The sequence below is a fragment of the Mus caroli genome, unplaced genomic scaffold, assembly GCF_978045245.1.
Source record: "Mus caroli unplaced genomic scaffold, Mus_caroli_1 scaffold_4, whole genome shotgun sequence".
Lineage (NCBI taxonomy): Eukaryota > Metazoa > Chordata > Mammalia > Rodentia > Muridae > Mus > Mus caroli.
Window position 1 is genome coordinate 703,535 of NW_028227259.1, and position 27,448 is coordinate 730,982.

The 27,448-nt window shown below is 42.8% G+C and overlaps 2 protein-coding genes across 5 annotated transcripts; one reads left to right on the forward strand and one right to left on the reverse strand.

Moving 5' to 3' along the window:
- On the forward strand, positions 1–16,816 carry LOC110293952 (calaxin-like). Of its 4 annotated transcripts, XM_085836400.1 has the most exons (7): positions 1,390–1,449; positions 3,776–5,061; positions 8,040–8,195; positions 9,675–9,779; positions 12,764–12,915; positions 14,475–14,579; positions 16,701–16,816. In XM_085836400.1, exons 3-7 carry the CDS (start codon positions 8,108–8,110, stop codon positions 16,755–16,757), a joined length of 507 nt encoding a protein of 168 aa, XP_085692526.1. In that variant the 5' UTR covers positions 1,390–1,449; positions 3,776–5,061; positions 8,040–8,107; the 3' UTR covers positions 16,758–16,816. The 4 variants fall into 4 exon arrangements, with proteins under 4 accessions (XP_021017517.1, XP_085692524.1, XP_085692526.1 ...); XM_021161858.3 differs by lacking the exon at positions 3,776–5,061 and having other exon boundaries at positions 1–1,449; XM_085836399.1 differs by lacking the exon at positions 1,390–1,449 and having other exon boundaries at positions 1,466–5,061.
- On the reverse strand, positions 16,432–27,379 carry Rbm48 (RNA binding motif protein 48). Its single transcript, XM_021161857.3, has 5 exons — positions 27,154–27,379; positions 26,479–26,669; positions 22,857–23,002; positions 21,388–21,968; positions 16,432–17,268 (listed from the first exon to the last, which is right to left on the reverse strand). The coding sequence occupies exons 1-5, from the start codon at positions 27,262–27,264 to the stop codon at positions 17,182–17,184; spliced, it is 1,116 nt and encodes a 371-aa protein (XP_021017516.1). The 5' UTR covers positions 27,265–27,379; the 3' UTR covers positions 16,432–17,181.
- Positions 27,380–27,448: the final 69 nt, after the last annotated feature.

Sequence of the window (27,448 nt, forward strand, 5' to 3'; positions counted from 1 at the left end):
GATTTGGAAGGGTCAAAGGACTTGATAACTCACTTTCATTTTACACTTTATATAATCTGGTTGTGAAATATAACAATGGACAGTTTAGCCAGTCTCAGAAGCTATGCTAATTATAGTGGAATATGCACAGAACATTTTGGCATGAAAAGAGGCTGAATAAATAGCTATTTTACTTAAAATAGCTGTGCTCTTATCTCCCTTTGGGTCACAGGCCACAAAGTAACTGCACCCTTTTGTTTTGTTTTTGTTTTTTTGAGACAGGATTTCTCTCTTTAGCTTTGGCTGTTCTGGAACTTGCTCTATAGACCAGGCTGGTCTTGAACTCACAGAGATCTGCCTGCCTCTGCCTCTTTAGTGCTGGTGTTAAATGCATGTACCACCATTGCCCGGCTACCCTCACTCAGGCTTTTAGTAATAAGAACAACTTGTTTCTTAGTAAGCTTCTTAAATTTTCCTGCTTAAAGACACCTAATGTATGGTATAAAAAGTTTGAAGGATATCTTATATCACTCCTCCCCACAGTTTCTTTTCTTTTTTTAAAATCTATTAATTATATTTATGAGTACACTGTAGCTGTTTTTAAACATACCAGAAGAGGGCATCAGATCCCATTACAGAAGGTTGTGAGCCACCATGTGGTTGCTGCAAATTGAACTCAGGACTTTTAGAAGAGTAGTAAGTGTTCTTAACTGCTGAGCCATCTCTCCAGCCCCACAATTTCTTTTCAAAATTGATGTTTATCCAAATGCCAGAAAAGCCTATTGGATCATTTGTCGCTTTTCTTGAATGTGCAAGGGCATATTAGACTAGAGAAGATGGAAAGTAGATGATTGGTGGAATGTTTGTCTTTTTCAGAGTCTGTGGATTTGAGACACACCTCTCATGGTGTTTGGTGACCCTAACAGTCTCCTGATAGACATAAGGTGGATATGTATGGGGTGTTGTCCTTATGTTAGTTCCATGGTTATGAAAATATGTAAGTTAATAACATACCTTCTCTCTTCCACCAAACCTGCCCTTTTTCTTGGGTGATTTTTGTACGAATTTTACAAACATGACACATCTTTTAAACAGTGGCACTGCGATAGCTGCCAGAAAGTGATGAACATCTGTAGAAATGTTAGCTCGACACCAGTGCTAGCTGTTTTGGTCACTTGGATTCCTTTGTTTGCTCATAGCTGTTTTAGTGCCCTAAGAGTATCCAGACTTTATCCAGTATGTACTGAATGGCAGGGTCCACCTGTTCATCTTCCAGACTGAGAACATTCTGAGAACATGGCTGGGAAGTTGCCATGGCCACATTCTGTTTTGGAGTTGTAGAGTTAGTACCAGCTTGGGACACAAGCTTGGAGGTGGACTATTTGGGAAAGCAGTGAGCTGAAGCCAATCCGATGGAGCAGAGGGCTCTGAAAAAAATGGTGGAATCCATCAGGAAAACTGTCAAGAGCTGTAAGTACTCAGCAGTTTCCTGACACTGCCTCAGCACCTTGATTCAGTGAGAGGTTGGTTGATGGATTAGTCAGGATTTATTGGACATCAGTGAGCGCTCTGGAACCATACACAAAGAGTCGGTTTCTAGTGGTTTTGGTGACACCTTTAATCCCAGCACTTGGGAGGCAGAGGCTGGTGAATTTCTGAGTTTGATGTCAGCCTGGCCTACAGAGTAAGTTCCAGAGAAACCCTGTCTCAGAAAAAAGAGAGAGAGAGAGAGAGAGAGAATATATACAGCTACACATGGTGGCCATGCCTTGAATCCCAGCACTCAGGAGGCAAAAGCAGGTGGATCTCTGAGTACACGACCAGCCTGGTCTACGTAGTGAGTTCCAGGACAGCCAGAGCTACATAGTGAGACCCTGTCTCAAAAAAGGGGTGGGGAATGGTGGTAAAAGGCTGAAGAGATGGCTTAGTACATAAGGACCTGCTACACAGCCTGATAAACCTGAGTTCAGTCACAAAGTGGGAGTGGTGCTTCACACCAGCATTTCTAGCACTTAAGAGGGGAGATGCAGAAGGATCAGAAGTTGAAAGTCATCCTCGATTATATGGAGTTCAAGGCAAACCTGAGCTTCAAGATATAAGCAGTAAAAATTCAAATCTAATAGAAGGATCTATCTATACACTGTCAGTATAACCAGAAGTCTCTGTAGAGACATTCTGCTACCTAGATAAAGGGAAGTCCTTAGAGGACAGACTAATCAAACTTTCACTCCAATATTAAGATATAGTGACTAAGTGTTGCGGCTTTGAAGTGAAGGGCCTCTCCTACAGAAGTGTTACAGCTCTGCTCCAGCAGGGAGACGTTCCCCCAGTGAAAATGTAAAAGCTTGGGTAGGAGGTATCCTGGCAGTTGGGAACCAGTGATGACCACAAAGTCACACTGCACAGCAAGCCTCACATGGGATTTATTGGGAGGGAAAAACCCAGGAGGGTGGCTGCCTCTGCTTGGGCGACAGGGAACTAAGCAGAGGCAGAGTTTTATCTGGGGTTTCTTTCACGGTGGGGGAACAGATTTCCAGGGTGAGGATTGAATACCTTGCCAAAAGCCAGAGAAACTATGGACTGCATCTCTGATCCACTCCTGGCAAAAGGAGGGAAAAATTTAATATTTGTCCTGGATCCAAATCTTTGGTTCTTGGTGTTCATGAGTTTTTAATAAATTTGAATCAAGTCTTAAAGGCAGGTCCATCTGTAGGCATTTGTGAGACAAAATAACATGCCAGTGTGTGCATAGTTTGCATACATATTTCCTAGTAGAAGCTGCATTGCCATAGCAACAATCCAGCCACTGCTTTCTCAAGTGAAGAGAACTAGAACTCACTGGGCAGTGGTTAGTAAAAGGTGAGCTTGGAAATAAACTGTTCGTGGTTCTAGAAGCTGCCAAGTCCAAATCAAAGGAGACTGAATGACCTGCTTTCTAGTTGGCAGGTTACTGGCATCTTGTTTTATAGGAGTACCAGACACGGTCACTTCAGAAAAGGCTCCCTCTTCCTAAAACTGTCACAATGGGGGGTGGGGGGACCCATGCAAACCATACCATATATGTGGCTTTATGTTGACTAATATAAGCATTACTACCCAGGACACATGAGACACTTTACAAAATCAGACCCAAACTGCTAAACAATGAAAGGCCAAGGAAAAACTGAAAATGGTCACAGACTAGAGGACATTGGGCACTAGCTGTGCTATTCTGAACTGGATCTTGACACTAAAAGGCCATTAGTGGGAAATTGGTAAGATACAATTACAGCCTATCGTTAGGTATGTAGTGATCAGTTTTGAGCAAGTGCCACAGTTACATAAGCTTCAACTGCATGAACAGGGTATAGGAAGAGAACTCTACACTGTCCTTGTGCCTCCTACATAATCTGAAACGTTCAAAAAATGTTCAAGCTGATCAAGTATTCATTAAAATCCAGCTAGGTGTAGCAGTTGGAGACTAAGATAGGATCATAAGCTCGAGCCCCCCCCCCCAAAGAAAAATAATAAAAAAAATAATTCCAACCTGTTCATGCCCACATCGAAAGAAACCTGTAAAGTCATGGAGTGCTCTTTTGACAAATGCCCAACAAGAGCGATGTATGCATGGGTTTATCTTGGCTCACAGTTTAAGGAGACATGGCTACAGGCATGTGCAGCACCTGGTCACATTGCACCTACAGTTGTGAAATATGAATGCTGGTTCCTAGCTTGTCTTTTGGAATGGCACTGCCCACATTTAGGGTGGGTCTTCCCACCTCAGTTAACTCAGTCCAGAAATTCATTTATCTCCTAGGTGGTTCTAGATCCCGCCAAGTTGATGAGTAATTTTTCATGGGGAGACACCTATGCAGTTTGTCTAAGCTATCTACAACATACCAAAGAACCAAGTCTGCCTGGGTGAAACTGAGTTTATTTAGAAGTGCAGGTGAGGAATCTTACAGTAACAGATGGCTCAAAGGTGACTGTCTCACCAAAACACCCACCCTATTATGGATAGTGACAGAACCCTGCATTCCCTAGTGCTCCTCCCAGAAGCCTTGTTATTTAACAAAGATCCCAGTGCCAGGTATGGGATACTTGCCTATGATATGTTGATTATAGAAGCCCCAAAACAGTAACAAGTTACTGCCATTGCTCTTGGCTTCCAACTGAACTTGATGGTAAGACCTGTTGCTGAAGATACGCCACACTTTGGTCACAAGACTTAGAGAAATCCGGCTGGAATAGCTGGATGCTTGCTTCCTGCTGGCTAGAAGGTTCTATTGCAAACTTGAGGGGGTGGGAACTGCGACCACTCTTACTATCTGAATACTAAGAGTTTCAATAACAGCTGACCTGGTAGGATCTGTCCACTGGTGCGGTAACGGCACGGGTGCTTTGCAGGTAACCGTTTTCTCATTGCAGTCATGGCCTGCTCCAGAGGCTGGGACACATTTCTGGTACTGTGCACTTGATCAAGAGCTGGTGGCAGGGAGATCATAGGCCAAGTGGGCATGGTCAGACTACTTTCTAAATACTGAACGTTTGCATAGAATTAGTGCTGCTCTTGACCTTCATCAAAAAGCAATTGCAATAAGCAGCAGTTATGTAGGGATTTCCACCTGGTCAAAGTTCTGAAATAATCACAATTGATTGCTCAGCCCCAAATAGGCCAGCTACATCACCCCATTCTAGGCTCAAGAAGCAGGAGAGAGGAGACAGAATAAAGAGTCAGAGGATGGGGGAAGTTGCCCTACAAATGGTGCTTTTCCTGACACGACATAGCTGTTGCACCAGTGAACTCAATGTAGCTGTGGTTACCTACACAAGACAAGAGTGAGGCCTATCAAGATTTCATCATAGAAAAGGGAAAGGCTCATGAGCCACACCCCCTGAGGGACTACTGATAAAGGCTAGGGGAGGGGTATCACTTTGTTCAGTGGTATAGCCACCGGTAACTTACCCATGCACCTCTGGAAGTAAACAGCCTCCCAGGCATGGGCATGCAAGCAACTCTAATTAAACTCCATGGGGCAGACACACAGAGGACATGAAAGTGGGAAAACATTTCATTGAGAGGCTGGGTGAGAGTAACGGCAGGTGAGAAAAATTAAAGTGTGTTACATACATGCAACTGTCAAAGAACGGAAACAAACATTGGCATCCCTGATGGAGCACAACTTGCAGGCAGTGGGACAGTCCCTTCCCAAGTACCTGTTAGCACTTACATAACCTTGGGGAAGGGTTTAAAAGCACAGGTTTCAGGAGCTTCCTCCAGACTTCTACTTCCCGAACCTTGTCAGGTTCATTTACTTCCTTGGTTTGAATGACCGCCCCTCCAAGAGAGAATGGCTCAGGTTAGAGGAAATAGCAGTGTGACAGTTGACAACTGAAGTCGCCCTCCCATCAAAGGGCCTCATTTCACTGCACTGGTGGAAACAGTCATAAAAATCTCACTATATTCCTTTATTTTTCTGAGCCTAGGGTGTTAATGTGTAGCCATGACTGGCCTGAAACTCACTCTGTAGACCAGCCTGGCCATCGATTCAGAGAGATGCACCTGCCTCTATCTCCTGAGTTGCTGGGATGAAAATCATGCATGGCCACACCAGGCAAATCTCACTGGTTTTAAAGGAAGGCTTCTTTTTTTTTTTTTTTTTAAAGATTTATTTATTTATTATATGTAAGTACACTGTAGCTGTCTTCAGACACTCCAGAAGAGGGCGCCATATCTCGTTACAGATGGTTGTGAGCCACCATGTGGTTGCTGGGATTTGAACTCTGGACCTTCGTAAGAGCAGTCGGGTGCTCTTACTCACTGAGCCATCTCACCAGCCCCCTAAAGGAAGGCTTCTTAGACCTCATTTCTCTAGTGAAAATCAAAGTCACATAGCTGGAGGCAACAACCCATGCCTGTTACACTTGTACCTGGGAGACTGAGGCAGTAGATTGAGAATTGCAGGCCACTCTGGACTACATGGTGAGATCTTGTCTCAAAAAAAAAAAAAAAAGTGTGTGTGTGTTGCACAGGTTTTTATGATCTTGTAGCAGAATACAAATTGCTGGTCTTCCATTCAAAAATCATTTCAAGAATGTATTGTGAAAGTAGTTGTCCTTAAATCTAAGTCTGGTTATCAGCCAGAATTGTTTGGTAAGCTCTGCATTGTCTGTAAGATCTGACAGCATGCCTCAGCATGGGCCCATCTGCGGCCTCAGAACCCAGAAGCGACAAGCCTTCAAGTTGACTTGTAGGTAAGTGCCTGGCCCTTTGACAAACTCAGCCCCATGGCACCTCCACTTTGGATATTAATCACTCAGCACCTCCGCACTTGAATATCTCTCTGGTTTTAGATTTACTGTACTTGATTTAACTTTTCACACTTGTTCTAGGATCTGGAAAGCAAACATGCTATGCAAGTGTTCTCCCACTGAGCCATACCACAGCTCCTTATGTATCTCTTGACAAGTCTGCAACAGCATTGAGGGCAAGGAGTCCTGCGTGTATCTACTCACTGGCTCATGGGTGTCCTTTAAGACACTGAACAAAAATTAGCCATTATATCCTGTTTCAGGACTGCACTGGCATAGTTGAAATTATATTAAGAAACAAGATTTTATTTGGTCTACAAAATAAATGTTATTGGGCACCTTTGTACTTATTCTCTAGATTATCAGTAACTATCCTAGGAACAGTGTTTTTCAAACCACATAGAACCCCACACATAAATTGAATATTCGCCATACATTCACTGCTTTCATGTGGATAACCTAAAATCATCCCAAAGGTAGTATGAAAATAGTTCTTTCTAAAATAATTCTTTCTAAATTATTATTATTATTATTATTATTTTTTTTTTGTGGAGGACATTCCTCCACAAACAGGAAGAAAAGATTTAAAAACAAATGGCAAGCAGCTCTCCATATTTTACTTCTCTCAAGTAGCTGTTGAGTCACTGTGGTGGTTTGAATTTGCTTGGCCCATGGAGAATGGCAGTATTAGTGGGTGTGGCCTTGTTGGAGGAAGTGTGTCACTGAGGGGTGGGCTTTGAGGTCTTATGCACAAGTTCCATCCGGTGTAGAAGACAGCCTCCTCCTAGCTGCCTTCAGCACCAAGTCTGCCTCCAAGCTGCCGTGCTTTCCACCATGATGAGGGACTGAGCTTCTGAAACTGTAAGCCAGCCCCAGTGAACTGTTTGCCTTTATAACAGTTGTCTTGGTCATGGTGTCTCTTCAGAAGAATGAAACCTAACTAAGACAATCGCAGAATTACACATCAGAGACTGAAGAACCTGAGATCACTCAGGATACTACTCAGCTGCTCCTAAAAGAAGGCACTAAAGAGTCAAGTTTTACAGGTTTAGGGTAAGAATGGAAATGGGCTAAAGAAGTGTCTCTGTGTTTTAAGAGCACTTGCAGAGGACCCATGCTCAGTTCACGTGGTGACTCCCAACCATCTGCAAATAGTTCCCAAGGATCCCATGCCCTCTCTGGCCTCTATTGGCACTGCATACGTGATACAGATACACATTACCAGGAAGGCACCCATCTATGTATACATAAAACCAAAATAAATAAATCTTAATAAATAAATGGAAACAGAGTCCAGATGTTTAAAGTCTAGTGTCCCCCAACCCCAGGCTGAATGCCTGGTTTCTGAACTGGCAGTACCACAGTCACCTCTGTCTAAACATCACTTTCTTTTTTTAATTTTTTTTTTAAAAAGTTATTTAGTTATGTATATGATTACACTGTAGCTGTCTTCAGACACACCAGAAGAGGGCATCAGATCCCATTACAGATGGTTATGAGCCACCGTGTGCTTGCTGGGAATTGATCTCAGGACCTCAGTGCTCTAAACTACTGAGCCATCTCCCCAGCCCTAAACATCACTTTCTAAGTCTGTTTTGAACCATGTGTGAGTATTCTAAATTTCCAGTTTGAAGGCTGCAGATCTAGTAAAAACAACACTGCAAACTACTCAGTAACAATCACACATCATGTCTGGCCATCTGGCCTTATACCTTAATAGCTGAATAACTCACTGGTTAAATCTACCTCTTATTCTTCTCATTTTACAGTCAAGAAATTTGAAGTTGAATGTCTCATACGACTTTTCTATAGCTTGGTGGGATGCCCTGTTGGAAAGATGGATAATACTGGGCTGGACTGCAACACATTTCGAGGAGTCCTGCAGAACATATTCGGAATGACTAACGATATGTTGATGAATAGAGGTAAGAAGGTCACACCAAACCTAAATGTACAAACCCAAAAGTGAATTGGTCTGCATGTCCTCTTGACGAGACTGGACTTTGAATGCCACACTGGAGAGGAATAACTGTGGTAGGAGAGTGTTGCAAACAGAGCCAGGATGACTGTGAGGACAGTTCTAATAAAACCCACTCACGGCTGGGCTGTGTAGCTCATAGCATTGGAGTTTTGAAAAATAATTACCACTGGACTAAAGAATCTATTGGTTTTTTTTAAGATTTATTTATTTATTATATGTACGTACACTGTAGCTGTCTTCAGACACTCCAAAAGAGGGCATCAGATCTCAGTATGAATGGCTGTGAGCTACCATGTGGTTGCTGGGATTCGAACTGAGGACCTTCGGAAGAGCAGTCAGTGCTCTTAACCATTGAGCCATCTCTCCAGCCCTAGTGTTTTTTAAGGGTAAACAACTGAGGACTTATAACCATAAAAGTACACACCATAAATATGAATCATGAAAGCACACACCACCAATGTAAATCATTAATTAGCTTTTTTTTCTTCATAGAAGTGTGTTAATACTAAAAAATGGTGACTCCTTATACTAGAAATATTAAAAGTCAGATATCTAAAACGGGAAAGGATTGGTGTACCCAGTTAAGTTCTGTGGTAGATCATTAAAATGTACATTTTGATAAAATTTGACACATGCAGGCCCCTGAAAATTATTGCCATAATCGACATATCAATACATCCCTCATCTCCAAAGACAAATTACACTTGAAGTTTTCTATAGGATGTTTCATAGGTAACTTTAAAAAACTGGTCTGGGAAGGTGGCTCAGCAGGTAAAGTGTGAGAGAACCAGCTCCAAGGTTGTCCTTTGACCTCTGCCTGACATGTTTGTACACACACACACACACTCACACACACACACACTCACACACACTCATACTCGCACACACTAGTAATTTACTTTGAAATATTGTGAAAGTTATACAACAGATTTTTTCCATCACTTTTTTTCACTTTTTATTTTTAAAAATTAAAATTATCTCATTAATTAGCTCCAAGGATTTTCTTGACCATAGCAACTATATAAAACATCACCAATGGCCGGGCGTGGTAGTGCATACCTTTAATCCCATCACCCTGGAGGCAGAGGCAGGAGGATTTCTGAGTTCGAGGCCAGCCTGGTCTACAAAGTGAGTTCTAGGACAGCCAGGGCTATACAGAGAAACCCTGTCTCAGAAAACCAAAAAAGGAAAAAAAAAAATCACCAATGAAGACTTATTGCTCACTGTATGGAATGACTCTTCTATGTAAACATATAAGGAAGAAACACATTTCCAATAATTCAAATTCTTTCAAAAGACAACACCAACTTCCTCCCCCACCCCTCAATTTGTAAGAAAAATTCCATCTAACCGGGGGGGGGGGGGAAGGGAATTATAAACAATCACAGCTGCAATACACTTAGAGATTCTTTTTCTTCTTCAGTGTTCTTTGTATTTGACAAAGATGGTGATGGCTTTGTAAATTTAGAAGAGTGGATTAGAGGCTTGGCAGTGTTTCTCCGAGGGACTTTTGAAGAGAAGATGAGATGTAAGAAGGGGTTACTGTTGGGTGCTATGCCTAGCAATGCTGTGTTCAGTGTGCTAAGGCAGTGACAGCCATCACTGAAAAAAAAAAAAAAGACAAGAGAGAGTTTGAGATAACTAGGAGTAACCATAGCCTGGGAACATAGATTCAGGTTTACCCAAATTCCACATCCTGATGTGGCAACAATTTTGTGAAGTTTCTATAATAACAAAACAACACTTTTAAAATCAGTTGGTGACAATATCAGGTGTGTGGTCACAGCATGGCAGGGACCTGTTCCAGGCCTTTTATGCTATCTGATGGCATTCTCATCTTCTGAGCTGCTGGAAACACTCCAAAGGATTTACCCATAGTCATGAGGATATTTGGTCACATACAGATAAATGGTCATTTAAAGGGACTTTCAGCCCCTGCTTCAGGAGATGGTTGGGTGCTGGAGAGATGGCTCAGTGGTTAGGAACACTGACTGCTCTTCCCGAGGTCCTGATTCGATTCCCAGCAATCACATGGTGGCTCACAGCCATCCGTAATGGGATCTGATGCCCTCTTCTGGTCTGTCTGAAAACAGCCACAGTGTACTCACATAATTTTTTTTTCTTTTTTAAAGAGTAAGAAAAAAACCCACAAACAATGAATTGGGGGACCCATTTCCTTTACTGAGCCTAGAATGCCCAACTGTCATTAGAGTGGGTGTTTGGCTACTGCCCCAGTTAAGAGCAGCCCTAAGATCAGGGTGTACTCTGATCAGCTGACCAGGCTAAGGGACAGCCTCTGGGCTCAGCAGGAAGCAGGCCTTGATGTGGGATCACGCCTGTGTTCCTCTGGGGTCATTTGTTTTCTTTTCACTGAAGAAAATGTGCACTACACTACAGGAGAGCGAGGACTATGCTCAACATACCCTAACAGCCTACACATAAATATCCTGGTCCTTATGACCGAGGAGGAGAGGGAGGCGAGAAAGGCAGAAGACAATTCAAGCCCCACCAGAGAGTTCTAAATAGGAGGAGCACAGCACCGAGAAGCTTGCCCTGATCCACACTTCTCCACAGCAGTAGCTCTGGTCCTCCTGCTCTCCCTCTGCTGCCTGCAGCCAAGGAAATACCCATTCCGTGTGCTTTACTGCTGCTGTAGCTCTGGTCCGCCCCAACTCTTGTGCCTGCTCCCTTCTCTCCCCAAACCTCGTGCCACTCTCCCCACCTACAGCAGGGTAATGTCCATTTCCTATGCTTTACTCCAGCTGTCGAAATAACCTGTGTAAAATCATGGAAACAGAATTAAAAACCATTTTAGAAACCAGTTTTCAGGGGAACAACCAACTGCCTAGATTATCCATTTGCTTAAGAAAAGACTGCAGAGTTCTTTGTAGTTGAGCAAATTTGCATCTCTTTCGGTTCTTTCACTTGAATTTTGATTGGGGACACTGGAAAAGAAGATGCCTGGAGAAGAGAGAGAATAGGGTGCTTGCAGCTTTCCCAGAGGACCCCAGTTTGGTTCCCAGCACCCACACTGGGTTACTTACAACTGCCTGTAGCTCCAGAAGTTTAAATATCCTCTTCTGGGTTCTGGAGATACCTGTGCAAACATGGGAAACACTCACATGATTTTTCTAATAAAGATATTTGTAAGCTAAAGGTACCTTAACCTTCCTATAACAGCGTTTTGAATAGTCAAACTTCTGATATTTAACAATTTTTCATGAGGTAGTAATACGGATAGTTCCCACGCCCCAGGGTTTGGGATTGCTGTGCTGGGAATTGAATCCAGGGCCTCACACATTTTATAGCAACCACTCTAACCCATCCCCCACTCCACTCCATCTCCTCCAACCTCGCAAGGGTTCTCACACAGGTCTCATGGAGTAGGATCGGACATCTGTGTCAAGGTCATCAGTCTTTGTGGGAACACTGATTGCTAGGGGACAAAGTCGTGTGGCTGAGTGGAGTTACATGGATAAATCCAATCTTGCTTCCTAAAAACCTTCTTACACATTTTAGGAGTTCATCTAGGGGAGCACTGCTTTCTACAGGAGGCTTGTTCTTCAACGTGTATGTTATGCTGTGAACTGGAGGAATTTAACAGAGATACCCAACTCGTTGACACTCAAGTTTATATTCCTAGTGTTTGCCAAAACATTTAACTTGACTATTAATAAACTCTAGGAAAGCTACTTCACTGCCACCTTCCCAGGGTGTGAGTAAGGTCCTCTGCGGTGGAAGACAGAAAAGTTACTCTCCAGAGTGAGGTCTGAACATAGGGCAGAAGGGCAGACCCCAAGGAGCTTACCTCATCCACTGTCCAAGTGTGTGTGTGTGTGTGTGTGTGTGAGTAAACCATTTTCCAAGGATACAGAAAAGTATGTGGTTCATTTTTATAGTCCATATGCAGAAAATACAAACACACTACACACATAAACACATATATGTACGCATACAAACAAAAGTAGGTCAATAAAAACCCACCTCCTTTATAATAGCTTGATAGCATTTTCAAACCCCAAATCCAGGAACTGTGAGCTTTTCTTTCACGTGTCAAGGGTTTCCATAAAGAGACACCATGACCAAGGCAACTCTTATAAAGAGCAACATTTAATTGAGGCTGGCTTTGGTGTTCTGAGGTTCAGTTCATTATCATCATCCAGGCAGCCATGGTGCTGGAGGAGCTGAGAGTTCTATAACTTGTTCTAAAGGCAAACAGAAAACTGGCTTCCAGGCAGCTAGGAGGAGGGTCTCAAACCCACCCCAACAGTGACGCACCTCCAACAAAGCCACACCTCCTAATAGTGCCACTCACTCCCTGGGCCAAGCACATTCAAACCACCACAGGGTATTTTTTTTTCCTGTGGAAAGAAATTTAACAAGAAGCTCTTTGTTATAAAACTCCTGCCATATAATGGATCAGATCAGTAATTGTATATTTATCCTTTATTATCTTATGCTGAAATAACTAATGATACTTTGTTCAATTTTTGATTCCTATGCCTTATAAAGTCTGTTTTGAAGTTTATTATTTAAACGGAGATGCTTATATTTCCCAAGAAAACATTTTTGACATGTTGAAGAGTAGTCTCTTCCAGCACTCTCCTGAAGAAGAGAATGAAGAAGGAATAAAGGATTTGGTAGAAATAAGCCTGAAGAAGATGGTAAGCTTGGGTACCGCACTGCGTTCACGGAGGTAGCTGCTGCATTAAGGCTACAGAGCGAGCAATGGCCACTTCTTTACCATGAGCAACTTCCCTTTGGGCAGTTCTCACTTGCTTTTCTGCTCTACCCACAACAGTGCTTCACTGAAAGTGGGTGCTCAACCCACAAGCTAAATAATCCCTGACAAAATAATCATTATGTAAAATAAATGTCAGCTTAATTATTTTAAAATGTATCGCTATCAGTCAAAGCTTATTAATTTGGAAGGGCTTGATTCAATAGATGGATAACTGAGTGCTTTCTGTCTTCATGACCTCACTCTTTCTTTCTATCAAGTACTCATCTCCGCAAATAACAGTACCAAACATGTGACCCGTAGAGAGTGCTTACAGTTGGCCTTCAGGGCCTTCTGTGGTGTTCATGCATTTTATCCACACAACTATTATCTCCACTTTGCAGATGAGCACAGAAATTATGGTGCAGAATTCATCTAGCAATAAAGCCTTACAGTAGTGACTCCTTATTATAGGAATGGTGGTGTCCACTCTTATAAGGACCCTAAACTGCTTTGAGTGAGGTTCAGTGAATCCAGGGCAGGCCTGAGAAACTCACTGACATTACTCAGGGGCTCAGAGAAGAAACAGCTAGGCACGGTGGTGCATGCCTGCAGCTCCAACACTTAGATGTCTGAGGATTGCAAGTTCAAGACCAGCCAGGGCCACATTGTGTGCCTGTCTCTCTGTTCTCTATGTGAGAGTATTTCTTTTAGAAATAATGGCTGCTGCTCAGGCTGAGTACAGATGCCTTCTTCGCAACAAGGTGTTCCCAGAGTCCTTTCTGGAACTTAAATGGTAGTGGGCTGCCCCTTATTCTGATGGCCACTCATACTTTCCTCTAAATTAGATTCTGAACTTATGCACAAAAATGAAAAATCTAGGTCATCTTTTTCAATCTGAAGCAGCAGTCTAAGGCATTTGGAATTCACATAGATTCCCCGTTCCCTGCACTCTACACAGCATACTTAATTTTTAAAGCCTTGTCCAGAACAGTTTACGGACTTAACACCCCTGCTTCCTCCTGTAATGCAGGTGGGATAGAACAGTGCTTGTTCCCATACTTGCCTAGATCTCAGCCCTCTAGTGCTCAAGCAGGAGCCTGCAGTCTCCATTCCGTGACTCTAGTCTAGCCTTAACAGCTATCCTTCCTGCTTGATGAGCTCCCAAAGACCTTTTGAGGAATAAAATTATGCTCAATAAAATTCTTGAGACATATTACTTATTTAATTGCAAAGGGGGCAGAATGTTAATATAGTTCCCCCAGTATTTTGCATTATTCCCCAATTCCAGTGTGTGTAATTGACAGGGCTACACTGTGTATAGCTAAGGTGGCCTCTAGTTAGAATAAATCAGTGACTTCTATTCAGAAATCCCCATAGGTTTGTGTAAATAATGTCTCCAGGAGAATGAACCGATAGTTTTTCTTAGCAGTCTAGATAGCAAGTTTTCCATGGTAAAATTAAAAGAAGGCTTTATCATCACTAAATCATCTTTCTCTCTAGGATTATGACAATGATGGCAAGATCTCTTTTGCAGACTTTGAAAGAGCAGTGAAAGAAGACGGACTTTTGTTGGAGGCGTTTGGACCATGTTTACCAGATGCAAAGGTGGACTTACAAATAGGAAGAGCTTCACGTAGATGAGGATAACATATGTGTGTGTGTGTGTATGTGGTGTGTGTGTGTGTAAAACGTGTGTGTGTGTGTGTGTGTGTTATACATGCCATGTCCTAGCTAGTTTTATGTCAACATGACACAAGCTAGAGTCATCTGAAAGCAGGGAACCTCAGCTGAGAAAATGTCTCCATAAGGCCCAGCTCTTTTAATCTGAGGAGATTAATGGCTGATGGGAGAGAGAGCTCCATTACTAAAGGGCATTTCTCAGTGATTGATGGAAGAGAGCCAAGACCATTGTAGGTGGTGCTGCCGCCTTTGGGGTAATGGTCCTAGGTTCTGTAAGAATGCAGTCTGGGCAAGTCATGAACAGCAAGCTAGTAGCAGCACCCTTCCATGGCTTCTGCATCAGCTCCTACCTCCAGGATCCTGCCCTGCCTTCCTTCAGTGGTGGCTTAAGGATGTGGAAGCAAGCATAAAGCCCATCCCCCCCCCCCCGCCCCCAGCTTGTTTTGTACGTGGTGTCTCATCATAGCAGTAGTATGCTAGGGCATGCCCCAATGTTTGTGTGGAGGTCAGAAGACAATTCGTACGGATCAGTTCTCTCTTCCCACCACCTGGATCCCAGACAGTTGAACTCAAGTTTCAAAGCAAATGCCTTTACACACTGAGTCGTCTCACTGGCCCAATTAAGGAAAGAATTTAAAGGATTAGAAGAAAATAATACACAATAGCTTCTCACCTTTGTAGCTTCAGCCCATTGCCAAGTTAAGGACAGTGATAGTCATTAGCCTCATTCCAGTTTAGCACTAAAAATGACGTTGCTGACTCTTTCAGTTATTATAGCTAAAAGACTTTGATCTGCCTCTTTGGCTATACATAATTCCTGTCTCTGTAAGTATGGAGACACACTTAACCAAACCAAAACCCGAGCATCCTATCTCACAAGATGGAACACTGAATAACGAATACGTTGTGCAAGTATGTAAGGTGCTAGAACCATGACCAACTAATAACCAACTAATAACCAACATAACCAACTAATGTGTAAACAGCTTTTAATCTGAGGAGATTAATGGCTGATGGGAGAGAGAGCTCCATTACTAAAGGGCTTCCCAGTAAGCAGAGAACCCGATCTCAATTCACAACACTCAGGTAAAAAGCTGGACATGGTGGAGTGTGCTTGTAGTCCCGGCACTGAGGGGGCAGAGAGGCGGGAGGATCCTGGGGCTTCTAGGCTAGCCAGCTTAGCCTAATTGGCAGGTGCCAGGTCCCACAGTTACACTGCAGTGTGGTCCATGTACCTTCACTGCTGGGGACTCCTCAAGATGCCTGCCTCCTGCCTCCTCTTTCCCCTTCCCTCCTGATATGGTACATGCTTGCTTCTTTCCTCTCGTGACCACTTTTGTGGATGTTATGTTGGTGAAGGTGAGTCATCACTCTCCTCACACTCACAGAACAGATCAGGGTCCTGAGGTCCAGAGAGACACACTTAGCACTTGATATCTGAGCGGCCTGACTGGCATGACATTTGTCCTGCCCAGCTCTATGTGTTAGTTAATGTGTCTTTCCCTGAGATTTCCGCACAGTGGTCTGTGTACTCAGCTCTCATGCACACGGAAGCATGCACACCCCTTGTTGGCAGGTCCCAGCTGATGGGTACACCATGGCCACTGAAGCAAACCTTACCCCACACGGCCAGATATAACCCACGGAAGGAGGCTCCCAAGGATGAGACATGACACGCAGATATAACCCACGGAAGGAGGCTCCCAAGGATGAGACATGACACGCAGATATAACCCACGGAAGGAGGCTCCCAAGGATGAGACATGACACGCAGATAGCACACAGTGTAGCATGTGCCTTCTCAGTTTATTTTTCCAAGAAAAGAAATATAAATAGCCTGAAAAATTACACTGTGGCCGGCTGACAGAAGAAAAAGTACAGATATGCTGACAGTGTAGAAATCTAGAATTTCCAAAATTAAGTTTTTTGCATCACTATAGTCAATTTAAATTAGCCTTAGAAGTTACATTATGTATGCTGCTTTTTAAAAAATGTGTTTCTAATATCAATGTTGCTGTAACATTTGTTGGCATTTTTTCTCTACAGTTCTGCTTTCACTTTGAAGCCCTGGTGTTCAAAAACACCCCCCCTGCCAGTCTCTGAACACAGATTGCTCAATACCTGAATTAAAATGAGACCCTGGTTGCCTTATTTGCATTACATATTTCTACATTTGTTTCAATCAATTTACGTATTTTAATATAAGGACTAATACAGTATGAAAAGAACAGTCTCTGCCACATTGTGTGTAGATCCAAAAAAGATGGAAACATTTGCAACTGGTTTAAAAGAAAAAAACTTTAAAACAGCAGTAGTAAGATGCCTGAAAGAATTAAAATGGGCCAAACATAAAAAAGAATCTCTCCAGAACACACCAATTTAGCTGGGGGTAGTGGCACACACCCATTAGTACCAGCACTCAGGCCAGCCTGGTCTACATAGAGAGTCCCAGAGTAGCCAGAGCTATCCAGTCAGACTCTGATTCAAAAGAAAAAAGAAAAGGCAAGACTAACTCCTCACTGGAAAGCTATATTCTTCTTCTTTGTTTTCCTGGGTGACTTGTACACACGTCTTTTATATTGTCCTCTGGAGGCTTTGGCACAGATGAAATCACCTGGTTTAAAAAGAAAAAAGAATCACTCAGCAGTTGAAGGCAACAGTTAGTAAAATTTGGGACAGAAATGAATGGAATTTAGATTAAAAGAACACATAGAACCAACCAAATAAGGACTTGGTTCCTTTTAAATATAAGATTAACAAACTAAGGGAGGGAGGGAAGGAAGAAAGGGGAAGAAAGAACAAATAACAACTAACCAATCAACTAACCAAACAAAAAACCAAGAAGGACAAAAAAAAAAAAAAAAATTTGAGCCCGGCGTGGTGGCACACGCCTTTAATCCCAGCACTTGTGAGGCAGAGGATTTCTGAGTTCGAGACCAGCCTGGTCTACAAAGTGAGTTCCAGGACAGCCAGGGCTATACAGAGAAACCCTGTCTTGAAAAACAAAAAAACAAAAAACAAAACAAAACAAAAAAAAACCAGGAAGGTTAAAACGGATTCTTGTAGAATTAAGAGAATCATTTGGGAATTCTTTGAAAACATATTTCAAAAGTCTGGAAAATCTAAAAGAAATGGATAGATTCCTAGGCATATTGATGGGCCAGCCTAACCCATTTTAAGATTAGAAGCCATCTTGTTACAAGGTTAAAATAAATTCATGCCTGTTTTCTGTAAACTTGGGTTTGACCATGTCTTGGCCCAGTTTCTGGAATTTGGCATGTTCCATACTCTATACACCTATCTCCACCCTGACTAGAGGTTCTGCCAAGTTCCTATGTAATCTAGCCTTGCAGACCGTAAACTATGTAAATCCTGCTTCCTTCTATGTTCAATGCTATTCTTTCAATTCCCAAATTAGGAAGACAGCCCTGTCTGACAGAAAATAAAGCTTGCTTAACTTGAAAAGGCTGAGCAATGAAGGTAACAATACCACCTATTAAAATTAACTCCAGAAGATACAATTTAAATATGCCCATGATTAAAGCATCAATAAAAGTCCCAGGAATAGTCAAGTCCAATGGATTCACTGCTGAATCCCACTAGTGCTTAAAGAAAGGCTAATAATACCAGCGCACCTCAAACTAGGTTAAAGAGCAGCAGAGGAAGGAAGGGACACTACCTGACTCATTCTGTGGAGCCAGCATCACCCTGATAACAAGTCATACAGCATACAACAGACATGAAAACCATAGCCCAACCCCGCTGAGCAACATGAAAATAAAAATTCTCCATACACATTGTAAGTTGAATGGAACACATTAAGATCCTAGAACCATGACTAAGTCAGTTTCATTCCAAGATTTCCAGGAAGGTCCCACATAGGTAAGTCAATAAATACAGGACACAGCCTCAGGAACAGAAATTATATCTCAGTAGACAATCAGAGGAGACACAGTATCTCCTCTAATATCAGGAATAGAGACAAAAGTGTCCACTCTTTCCACTCTTATTCAATATGGTATTGTGAATGTAAGCCAGAGCAACGAGACAAGAAAAATAACACAGACAAAAAGGGAGAAGTCATATGATCTCTATTCACAGACTACACAACTCCATACTTAAAAGACTCTAAACATCTGACCAGAAAACTCTTTAACTATGATAAACACTTTCATCAAAATATATAAGCTCAACAAACAAACCAACAAAACAATAGCTTTTCTATAAAGCAATAAACTTACCAAAAAAAGAATCAGAAAAGAAAATCTCATTCACAAAAACAACAATAAAACCAAATAGTTTGGGAGGATGGCTCAGCTGGTGAACACTTGCCATGCAGACTTTAGAAACCCTAACTAAGACACAAAAGCAGCCTAGGTACTGGGTAAAAAGAAGAATGCAGACTTGGGGAACAGAATAGAGGATCCAGCTGGGTGGTGGTGGCGCACACCTTTAATCCCAGCACTTGGGAGGCAGAGGCAGAGGCAGAGGCAGGTGGATTTCTGAGTTCGAGGCCAGCCTGGTCTACAGAGTGAGTTCCAGGACAGCCTGGGCTATACAGAGAAAACCTGTGAAAAAACCAAACCGAACCAAAACAAGGAATAGAGGATCCAGAAATAATCTTATACAGCTACAGCCACATTTTGACAAGGGTATCAAAAACATATGGGAAAACACATACATACACACACACACAGGCTTCACAATGTATTGAGGACTGTATGTAACAATCTCTGAGACTATCAGAGGAAAACAGGAAGAGAAAGCACTTCAAGACATAGGCAAAGATTTTCTGCAATGGATTCGAATGGAACAGATGACAGTGCCCAAACTGACTAATGGGATCACATGGAGCAGACGAGCTCCTCAACAGAAACGTGAAGTGAAAAGAGCCGGCAGGATGGGGAAGTCTGTGTCCAACTACACAAAGGAGTTAATGTTGACCAGCTACAGAGAACTGCTCAAAGTTAGACACAAAGAAACAAACAAACATGTCATCCAATCAATAGGCTAATGAGTTGAACGGACCTCAAAGGAAGAAATACATATAGCCAATACATGTTTGGAAATGTTCAACATTATTACCATCAGGGAGATGCAAAAGAACATATTAGGATGCTAATTACCTCACCTCAACTAAACAAATGCAGATTAAAACCGCATTGGGATTTCACCTCGCTCCAGAAACAGCTACAATGAAGAAAACCAACAGGATACAGATAAAGTACCCAGGTTTTACTAGTAGATCGGTCCTATTTTTGAACAGGATCTCACAGTATAACTTTGGCCTAGCCTGGCCTGGCCTGACCAGCCTTACTAGGTAGACCAGGTTGGCTTTACAGAGATCTCCGCTGCAATGGATCCTGAATACATTGTTATTATTCCATTACCAAAATAACTTAATAGTAAGTCAAAAGCAGTATAAGACTATCTCTTGATTTGAAATGGGAAAATACTAGAAGTTGTGGTAAATTAAATGAGGTATTTTTTCTGCTGTCTTGTTATTTTTTTGAGATGTAGACTTTACATTTTAAGTGCAGTTGGCCCTGACTGAGACAGCCATGAGTCAGTAAGTAAGGTGCTGGCATATACTGAAAGACTTGGTAGACTTAAACATAAAAACCACATTCATACACTTTTACAATTTCGATGAGGCAAAAACAAAACTCTTAAAGGGAAAAAAAAAAAAAGGAGCCACCTTAGCTTCTCTAGTCACACTGCAGAGCAGGAGTGCCCGCGAGAGCGGGGCTCCGTGAAATGAAAAAGAAAATGCTCCTGGCCCTCCATGTATGATTTCAAGGTCCACCTCCACTCCACAAAAAGGAAGCTTTCACAAGCTACTCCAACTGTTACCTTTCTTGTGTGTTTAGGAAATGAAAACTAATGTAAATGATGGGGGAAAAACAATCCCATCTACAACTAGTTCAGAGCTTTGAGGTTCCCACATAAGAAGTAGAGTGCAGGCAACCACAGACTCAGGCTTTAGAAATCTTTGTGGGCTGGGATGTGGCAGTGATGGAGTATTTGCCTAACACACATGTCCCTGAGTACTGTTCCCAACAAAATTAATTAAGTGATTACTTAGTTAATCAAAACCATTCCTTTTATGGACTCTGATGTAATCTGCAGTGACTGACTTTAAGAGCAATAATTATATCTGTCAATTTTGACTTATGCTATTACTACCTAGGGAGCTAGCTTTAAATAGGGAAGGGAGGAGAGACAATATCTGGAATCAACTGTTATAATCTGACTGACTGGAACATTTAGCATTTTTTTTACCTATACTGACATAAAATGTGTTTGTTCACTGTTGAACCAAGAATGACTGTCAAAGGGGGCTGGAGAGATGGCTCAGCGGTTAAGAACACTGACTGCTCTTCCAGAGGTCCTGAGTTCAAATCCCACCAACCACATGGTGGCTCATAACCATCTGTAATGGGATCCAATGCCCTTTCTGGTGTGTCTGAAGGGAGTGACAGTTTACTCACATAAATATAAAATAAATAAATATATCTTTAAAAAAGACTGTCAAACCAGATATTGATCAAATTTGTTATTTTAGAAAATAAAGGTAAGAAAATATAACAAAACCATATAATTACAAATTTTTAGTTCCTCCAAATAATTTCCTATCAAGTGTTGTTCTCTCAAATTATCCCAATTTAAAAAAAAAAAAAAAAGGCGTGCGCCATCGAAAAACCAAAAAAAAAAAAAAAAAAAAAGACCTCACCTCTTTAAGTTTCCTCCGAATTAAGGTTGCTGTTGTATTCAAGGAATCATCCTGCAGATCTACTGTGGGGATACCTGGTAACTTAGGTCCAATCAAAACCTCGTTACTGCTTGTGTGTGTTTCAAGCAAAGTTCCCAGTTCTCGATCACAGTCTCGCCGCCGTTTCCTCTCCTGCAGCTGTGTGGTCCTAGGCATGAACCTGCCAACTGCCTGTGAGGTAGCAATGGCCTCTTGCACACTAGAGCAAGGGACGGAGTTTTTGTAAGTGTTCATCCGCAGCTTTGGTGAAAAGGCACTGTGGTCACGATGCTTTGACAGTTCACCATGGTTCCTAGCACTTTTACAGGAGTCTGATACTCTGTCCACATGTTCCCCACGTGAACATGTGCTCTTGGAGGCAAAATAGCTTAAAGGGAATTCACAAGAATAAGGAAGACAAGGACTCGAGTTCTCTGGAGGACTCTCAGGAGATGTGTTTAAAGCAGCTGTACCAAATCCAGGCATAGGTGGATAGAAACCTTGTCTAGAATCTTTTGTTCCTTTCTGCTCTGGAACTGGTTTCTTCTTCGACATGTAACAATCTTAAAAGTCAAGTTTTAAAAGTTGAGGGAAAGGGAAAGAAATCGTTCATTAATCATTTTGATCATTCAGAATCTTGAAATGCTAAAAACAAACCTTAATATGCTAAGGCCCTCTACTCCCCAAACGGTACTTCTAGAGCAGGGACTGCACTGGGAGGACTTCAAGGTTCTGAAAGATCCCATAGGCTGCATCAGGCTTCACCCCCTCAGCAGTCTAGAAAGCCTCACTCTTCCTCTGGAGCCACTTGAAAGATAACCAAACTTAGATTTTCATATTTTCCACTAACTGTAATCTTAGAGTCTCCACGCCATTGCATAGAAAGCTGTTACAGTTCCAGGGGATCCTACTATATGGATAAACCATGTTTGCTTCATACTTGTGTCAAGAGAAACTCAGCTGGGCATGTGGGCCACCGAACTATAACAATTGGAAGTTTCCCATGATGAGCACCATGTAGAACCAGTCTGTAAACCATAATTGCTTCTTGCTGCCTTAATGTTAAACCCTGGGCCCCTTAGCCTGGGCCACAAGTTCCTCGATTTGTTGCCTGTCTACTTTCCTAATCTCTCTCACTAAAACCTTGGTACCTTGGTTACTCTGAGGACTTACAGCTCCTTAGATGTATGGTGCCGATTCATCTGTCTAAGTGATTGACATGTAGCCTGGCTTACCTTGCCATCCTTTTAACCCCACTTCTGAATACCATTTACCATTCAACTATCTCTCACATCCTAGAGGCAATCTCCATGAATCAACACCTCTCCCTTCCCAGCCGAGACTCTACAGTGGTGCACAGACCAAAGACGGTGACTGAGCAGAATTCCACAGTGACACACATACCTAGCAGTGCCTGATACACAGGAGGTGTTAACAGAGACTTTCCATACCTTGGCTTTTAGTAACTCTTGTAATATAAGCCTTTCTTTCTTGTAATTTCTTTCTAGTTTCTTCAAGTGTCTCAAACTCTGGAGCGTAGCACACATGAAGTAACCCTCCAAAGAAACTCTGTTCGTCCATCTTTCTCTTAGCCACCCTAAAAAGGAAGAGATGCAAACATCAAGAGAACTCTAAGAAATGCCTAAGTTATACTGCTTAAACACACAATTATTTTTACTATTTTTATTTCTGTGTGTATGTCTGTATGTGGGTGTGTGTACACGAGTACAGTTGCCTGAGGAAGCCAGAGGTGATAGATTCCCTGGGACTGGAGTTTCAGACAGTCGAGTCCCCTGACCTGGGTGCTGGGAACCACACTCCAAATCTGAGTCCTCAGGAATAGCAATAAGTGCTCTTAGCTTCTGAGTCATCTCTCCAGCCCCCAGATGCATGGCTCCAGCACCCACCCCAACCCCAAGACAGGGCCTCACTAAATAGATCTGGCTCTTCTGAAACTTACTCTGTAGATCAGGGGGGCCTCAAATTCAGAGGCCTGCCTCTGGCTCCCAAGTGCTAGGATTAAAAGCATACACCACTGCATCCAGAAAAATTTATTTTTTTTAAATTATTTTTAGTTATGTATAGTATGTTTGGAGGCTCTAGCCTGGAGCTAGACTTAGACACTTGGCCTGGTTGATGGGATGACTCAGGTCCTGTGGAGAAGTAGTATATGCTCTTATCGCTGAGACATCTCTCCAGCCATGGCATTTGAAAAGCCATATAGATTTACCTAAGATAAAAGATTAACAGATGTTGCATAGTTTGTTTTAAGAAGCAAAGGGTGTGTATGTACGTATGTGTTGGGAATCCTGGGAAAGATGCTTGGTTTTTTGAATGACTCCACTGACCCAGAAAGTACTCTTTAAGAAAAAGATTTATCTGTTTATTTATTTTTATGTAAGTGTGTTTATACATATGGGACTAGGGGCCAGGTGCCCACAGAGACCTGAAGAGGCCATTAGATCTAGTGGAGCTAGAGTTATAGGCTGCTGTGAGCCACCTGATAAGGGTGCTAGACATGAACTCCAATCCCTCTGGAAGAGCAGCAAGCTATCTTAAGCACTGAGACATCTCTCCAGCACCAAGAAAGTATTCTTCCCTTTCCCTCTCCCAGTAATGGAATATGTTTTCAGCTAAGCTAGACACACTTACCTAGACTTTTTTTTTTTTTTAACTAAGTCGGGATCCTACTGGTTAGCCTGAGTTACAGAACTTGAGTAAAATGTGTAACTTGGGCTTGTCACCAAGCCTGGTGACCTGAGTTCAGTGTCTGGAACTGACATGGTGGGAAAGAACCATCTCTTGTACACAAGCCATGGCGCGCCCTCCTACATACACAGCCATGGCACGCCCTCCTACATACAAATATATGAATAAATGAAAATACCGAGTACAAAACAACTCATCAGTGCGAAGATAAAGAGTGTGTTTCTTCTGGGGCGGGAGAGCTAGAGCTAAGGGATTAAGAGCACTGCTGCTCTCCCAGAGGGTCCAGGTTGTTCCCAGCCTGGCGACTTCACAACTGTCTGTAACTCCAGTCTCAGGGGAGAATGCTCTCGTCTGGTCTGCAGGGGCCTGAATGCAAAGGGCATAAAAGTTCACATAACCACACCACATACACATAAAGATAAGAGAAATAAATAATGTTTAAAAAAGAAATGCTGGACACTTATGCTGAATCGAGCACTGTAATAAGCAATTAAGTACTTCTGTATCTACAGATAATCACTACTGTTTATTGAGCTATTACCCCAGGCAAAGCCACAGGGTGTCACTTAAATTGGTGTCTCATAACCATCTCAGGATGAAACCAGGAAATTCTGGATCATATGCATACATTCATCTGTAAAACTAGGATTCAATTCAGATGTCTTGACTCCACAGCCAACTGTATCAGAGTCTGTGGAGATACGGGGCTCTAGAGAACATGCTTTCTACACTATGAAGAGTTGGCCAGCTGATGAGAAAAGACACATGGCCTTTTGAAATCAAGTGACTTGTGGTGGACTGTTAGCAGCACACAAAAGAGATATAGGGGCTGGAGAGAGGATCTGGTGGGCGAAAAGAGCACTTGTGATCTTTGAGAAGAGCAGAGTCAGATCCCAGCGTCCATCTTGGGTGGCTCACAACCACCTGTAACTTCAGCTCCAGGGGATTTGAAGTCTTTTTCCACAAAAAAAAAAAAAGTTTATGAATAGCAAAAGCCAGAAAAAGATATGGTTTAGATAAGGTTAGTGATTAAAACGAAAAAATGGCTAACATGAGCTAGGAAGGCTGCTCGGGTGGAAAAGCACTTGCTGGAGTGCCTTGGCTCAGACCCCTGGCATGCACGTGAAAGCCAGGCACCACACTGTGCCTGTAATTCTAGTGCTGACAGGGTAGAGATGAAGGATCACTGAGCCTGACAGCTCACCAATCTAGTCAATGAGCTCAGTGAGGGAGGGGCCCAATCTCAAAAAATAGGATAGAGTACACTGTAGTGAACACAAGCCTTTAAATCTGATGGAGATGGGTAGGCAGAGTCAGGAGGAAGTTTTGAGTTCTAGGTCAGCTGGTCTACATAGCCAGTTTCAGGCTAGTGTTCACACACACAAACACACACACACACACACACACATGAATATGCACACACATGCACCCCCGCAAAAGGGGTTAACATAAAATAAAGCATTCCTTATTGGAATACAAAGTTGATTAACATAGAACCATATGAATAAGAACTGTCATTACTAATAGTTACTTTTTGTTTGTTTGCTTGTTTTTTGGAAACAGGGTTTTCTCTGTGTAGCCCTGGCTCTCCTGGAACTCACTCTGTAGACAAGGCTGGCTCCACCTCAAGAGGTCCACCTGCTTCTGCCTCCCTGGTGTTAGGATTAAAGGCATGTACCACCACTTCCCGGCTCTACTATTTACTCTTAATAGGAGGTACCAGTCTAATCCCTTTACATAAATTTCATTTCATCCTTCCTCAGTGAACCTCAAGAAGTAGACCTTTTTGCCATCTGGATTTTAGGAAAAGAACAAAAATTTGCTTGGCAGGACTAAAATTCTCCACAGTCATGAATCCACAGGACTGAAAATTTACTTCAAACGTAATTCCTAATCTACCACACTACAGGTTCAAAATTTGCCAAGCACAGGTATGAGAGGATGGGAAAGAGTATTGGTGTAAAGTCAGCCTTTTAAAAGCTTGAAGGAAGAGCTGGGATGTCACTCACTGTTAGAGTGATTGAGTCGCAGATGTGAGGCCTGGTGAAAAACAAACTGGAAGGCGAGGTGGAGTGGTGCATACCTTTAAACCAAGCACTCTTTAATCCCAGCACTGAGTCAGAGGCAAAGGCAAAGGGATCTTTGAGTTCAAGGCCAGCCTGGTCTACAGAACTAATTCTAGCACAGCTAAGGCTATCCAAATAAATCCTGTCCCCTCCTCCCTCCCCCCTCCCCCCAATCAGGAAGACTGAGAGCAAGAAGTGCTTCTGTGCTTTGGGTACATCTGGGAAACAGTCGGGGCCAAAATGACAGCAACAGGAATAGGATTTTGACAGGAGTTCTGCTTAACTTGTACATACATACCTTGCACTCTGTAATTTCACAAATTTAATGAGATAAACTTCTGTAAAGTCTTCCGCTGGGTATTCATCTAGAGCGTTATACTGTTCAATCGCACCATACAGAGCAAAACGCTCAACTAATTCCTTCATGGCTCCCACTGCAGGAACTCCTTGTATTAGTAAGTACTGAGACTCCAAATTGATTGTATATACCTAAAGTCAAAGGAGACCTCGTTAAATGTACTCTTCAAGCAAGCCTATGGCAAATCGGTCCTCCCACCAAGAAACAATCTGGTCTGCAAAACATACACACTAAACTGTCACTCTTTCTGCCTAAAGACTACCACACTCCACATAAGGGTATCTGACTAAACCACTTAACAGACGTCTTTTCCAAAAGCTGACTCCAGAGAGGTTAATGTAAACAGCCACTGAACACAGGTTTGCCCTGTGAGAAGCGCTACTGTAAACACATAGGATACAAAGTTAAAAATAGTGGGTTGGGGGGTTGGTAAGCAGTTAACCGAGGGTAGTGATAACCTTTGGTACCGGGGCCCGGGTCTTCGTGCCCCCTCCACTTAGAGATGGACCTCACAGCATCCCTGCCATGCCTTTATGGAGGCAGGCCCTGGGGAGCTAGTGCTCACAGGAATTTAGTGTTCCTGCCGAGGAGAGATAAGAACCCGAGTCACTCTACCTTGACCGCGCGAGGGCGTCGGCCCTCCCGGTATTTGGCCCGCGAGTCACACACAGCCGTCTGGACGTGGTGATCGAATACGCCACCGGGTTTCCCGTCACTGGATGCCATCTTGCGGGCCCTAGTCCCCCGCGCCAGAACAACATCCGCCAGCCGCGCTCCTCTGAGTCCAATAAGAGAGCAGGATGGACCAGGCGTGCTAGGATTGGCTGAAGGATCGACCCCATCGACGATCGTCTCCTGGGAGCGAGAATTCGACGAGCGACGTGCCGCCCCCTAGAGCTTCGGAGGAGGC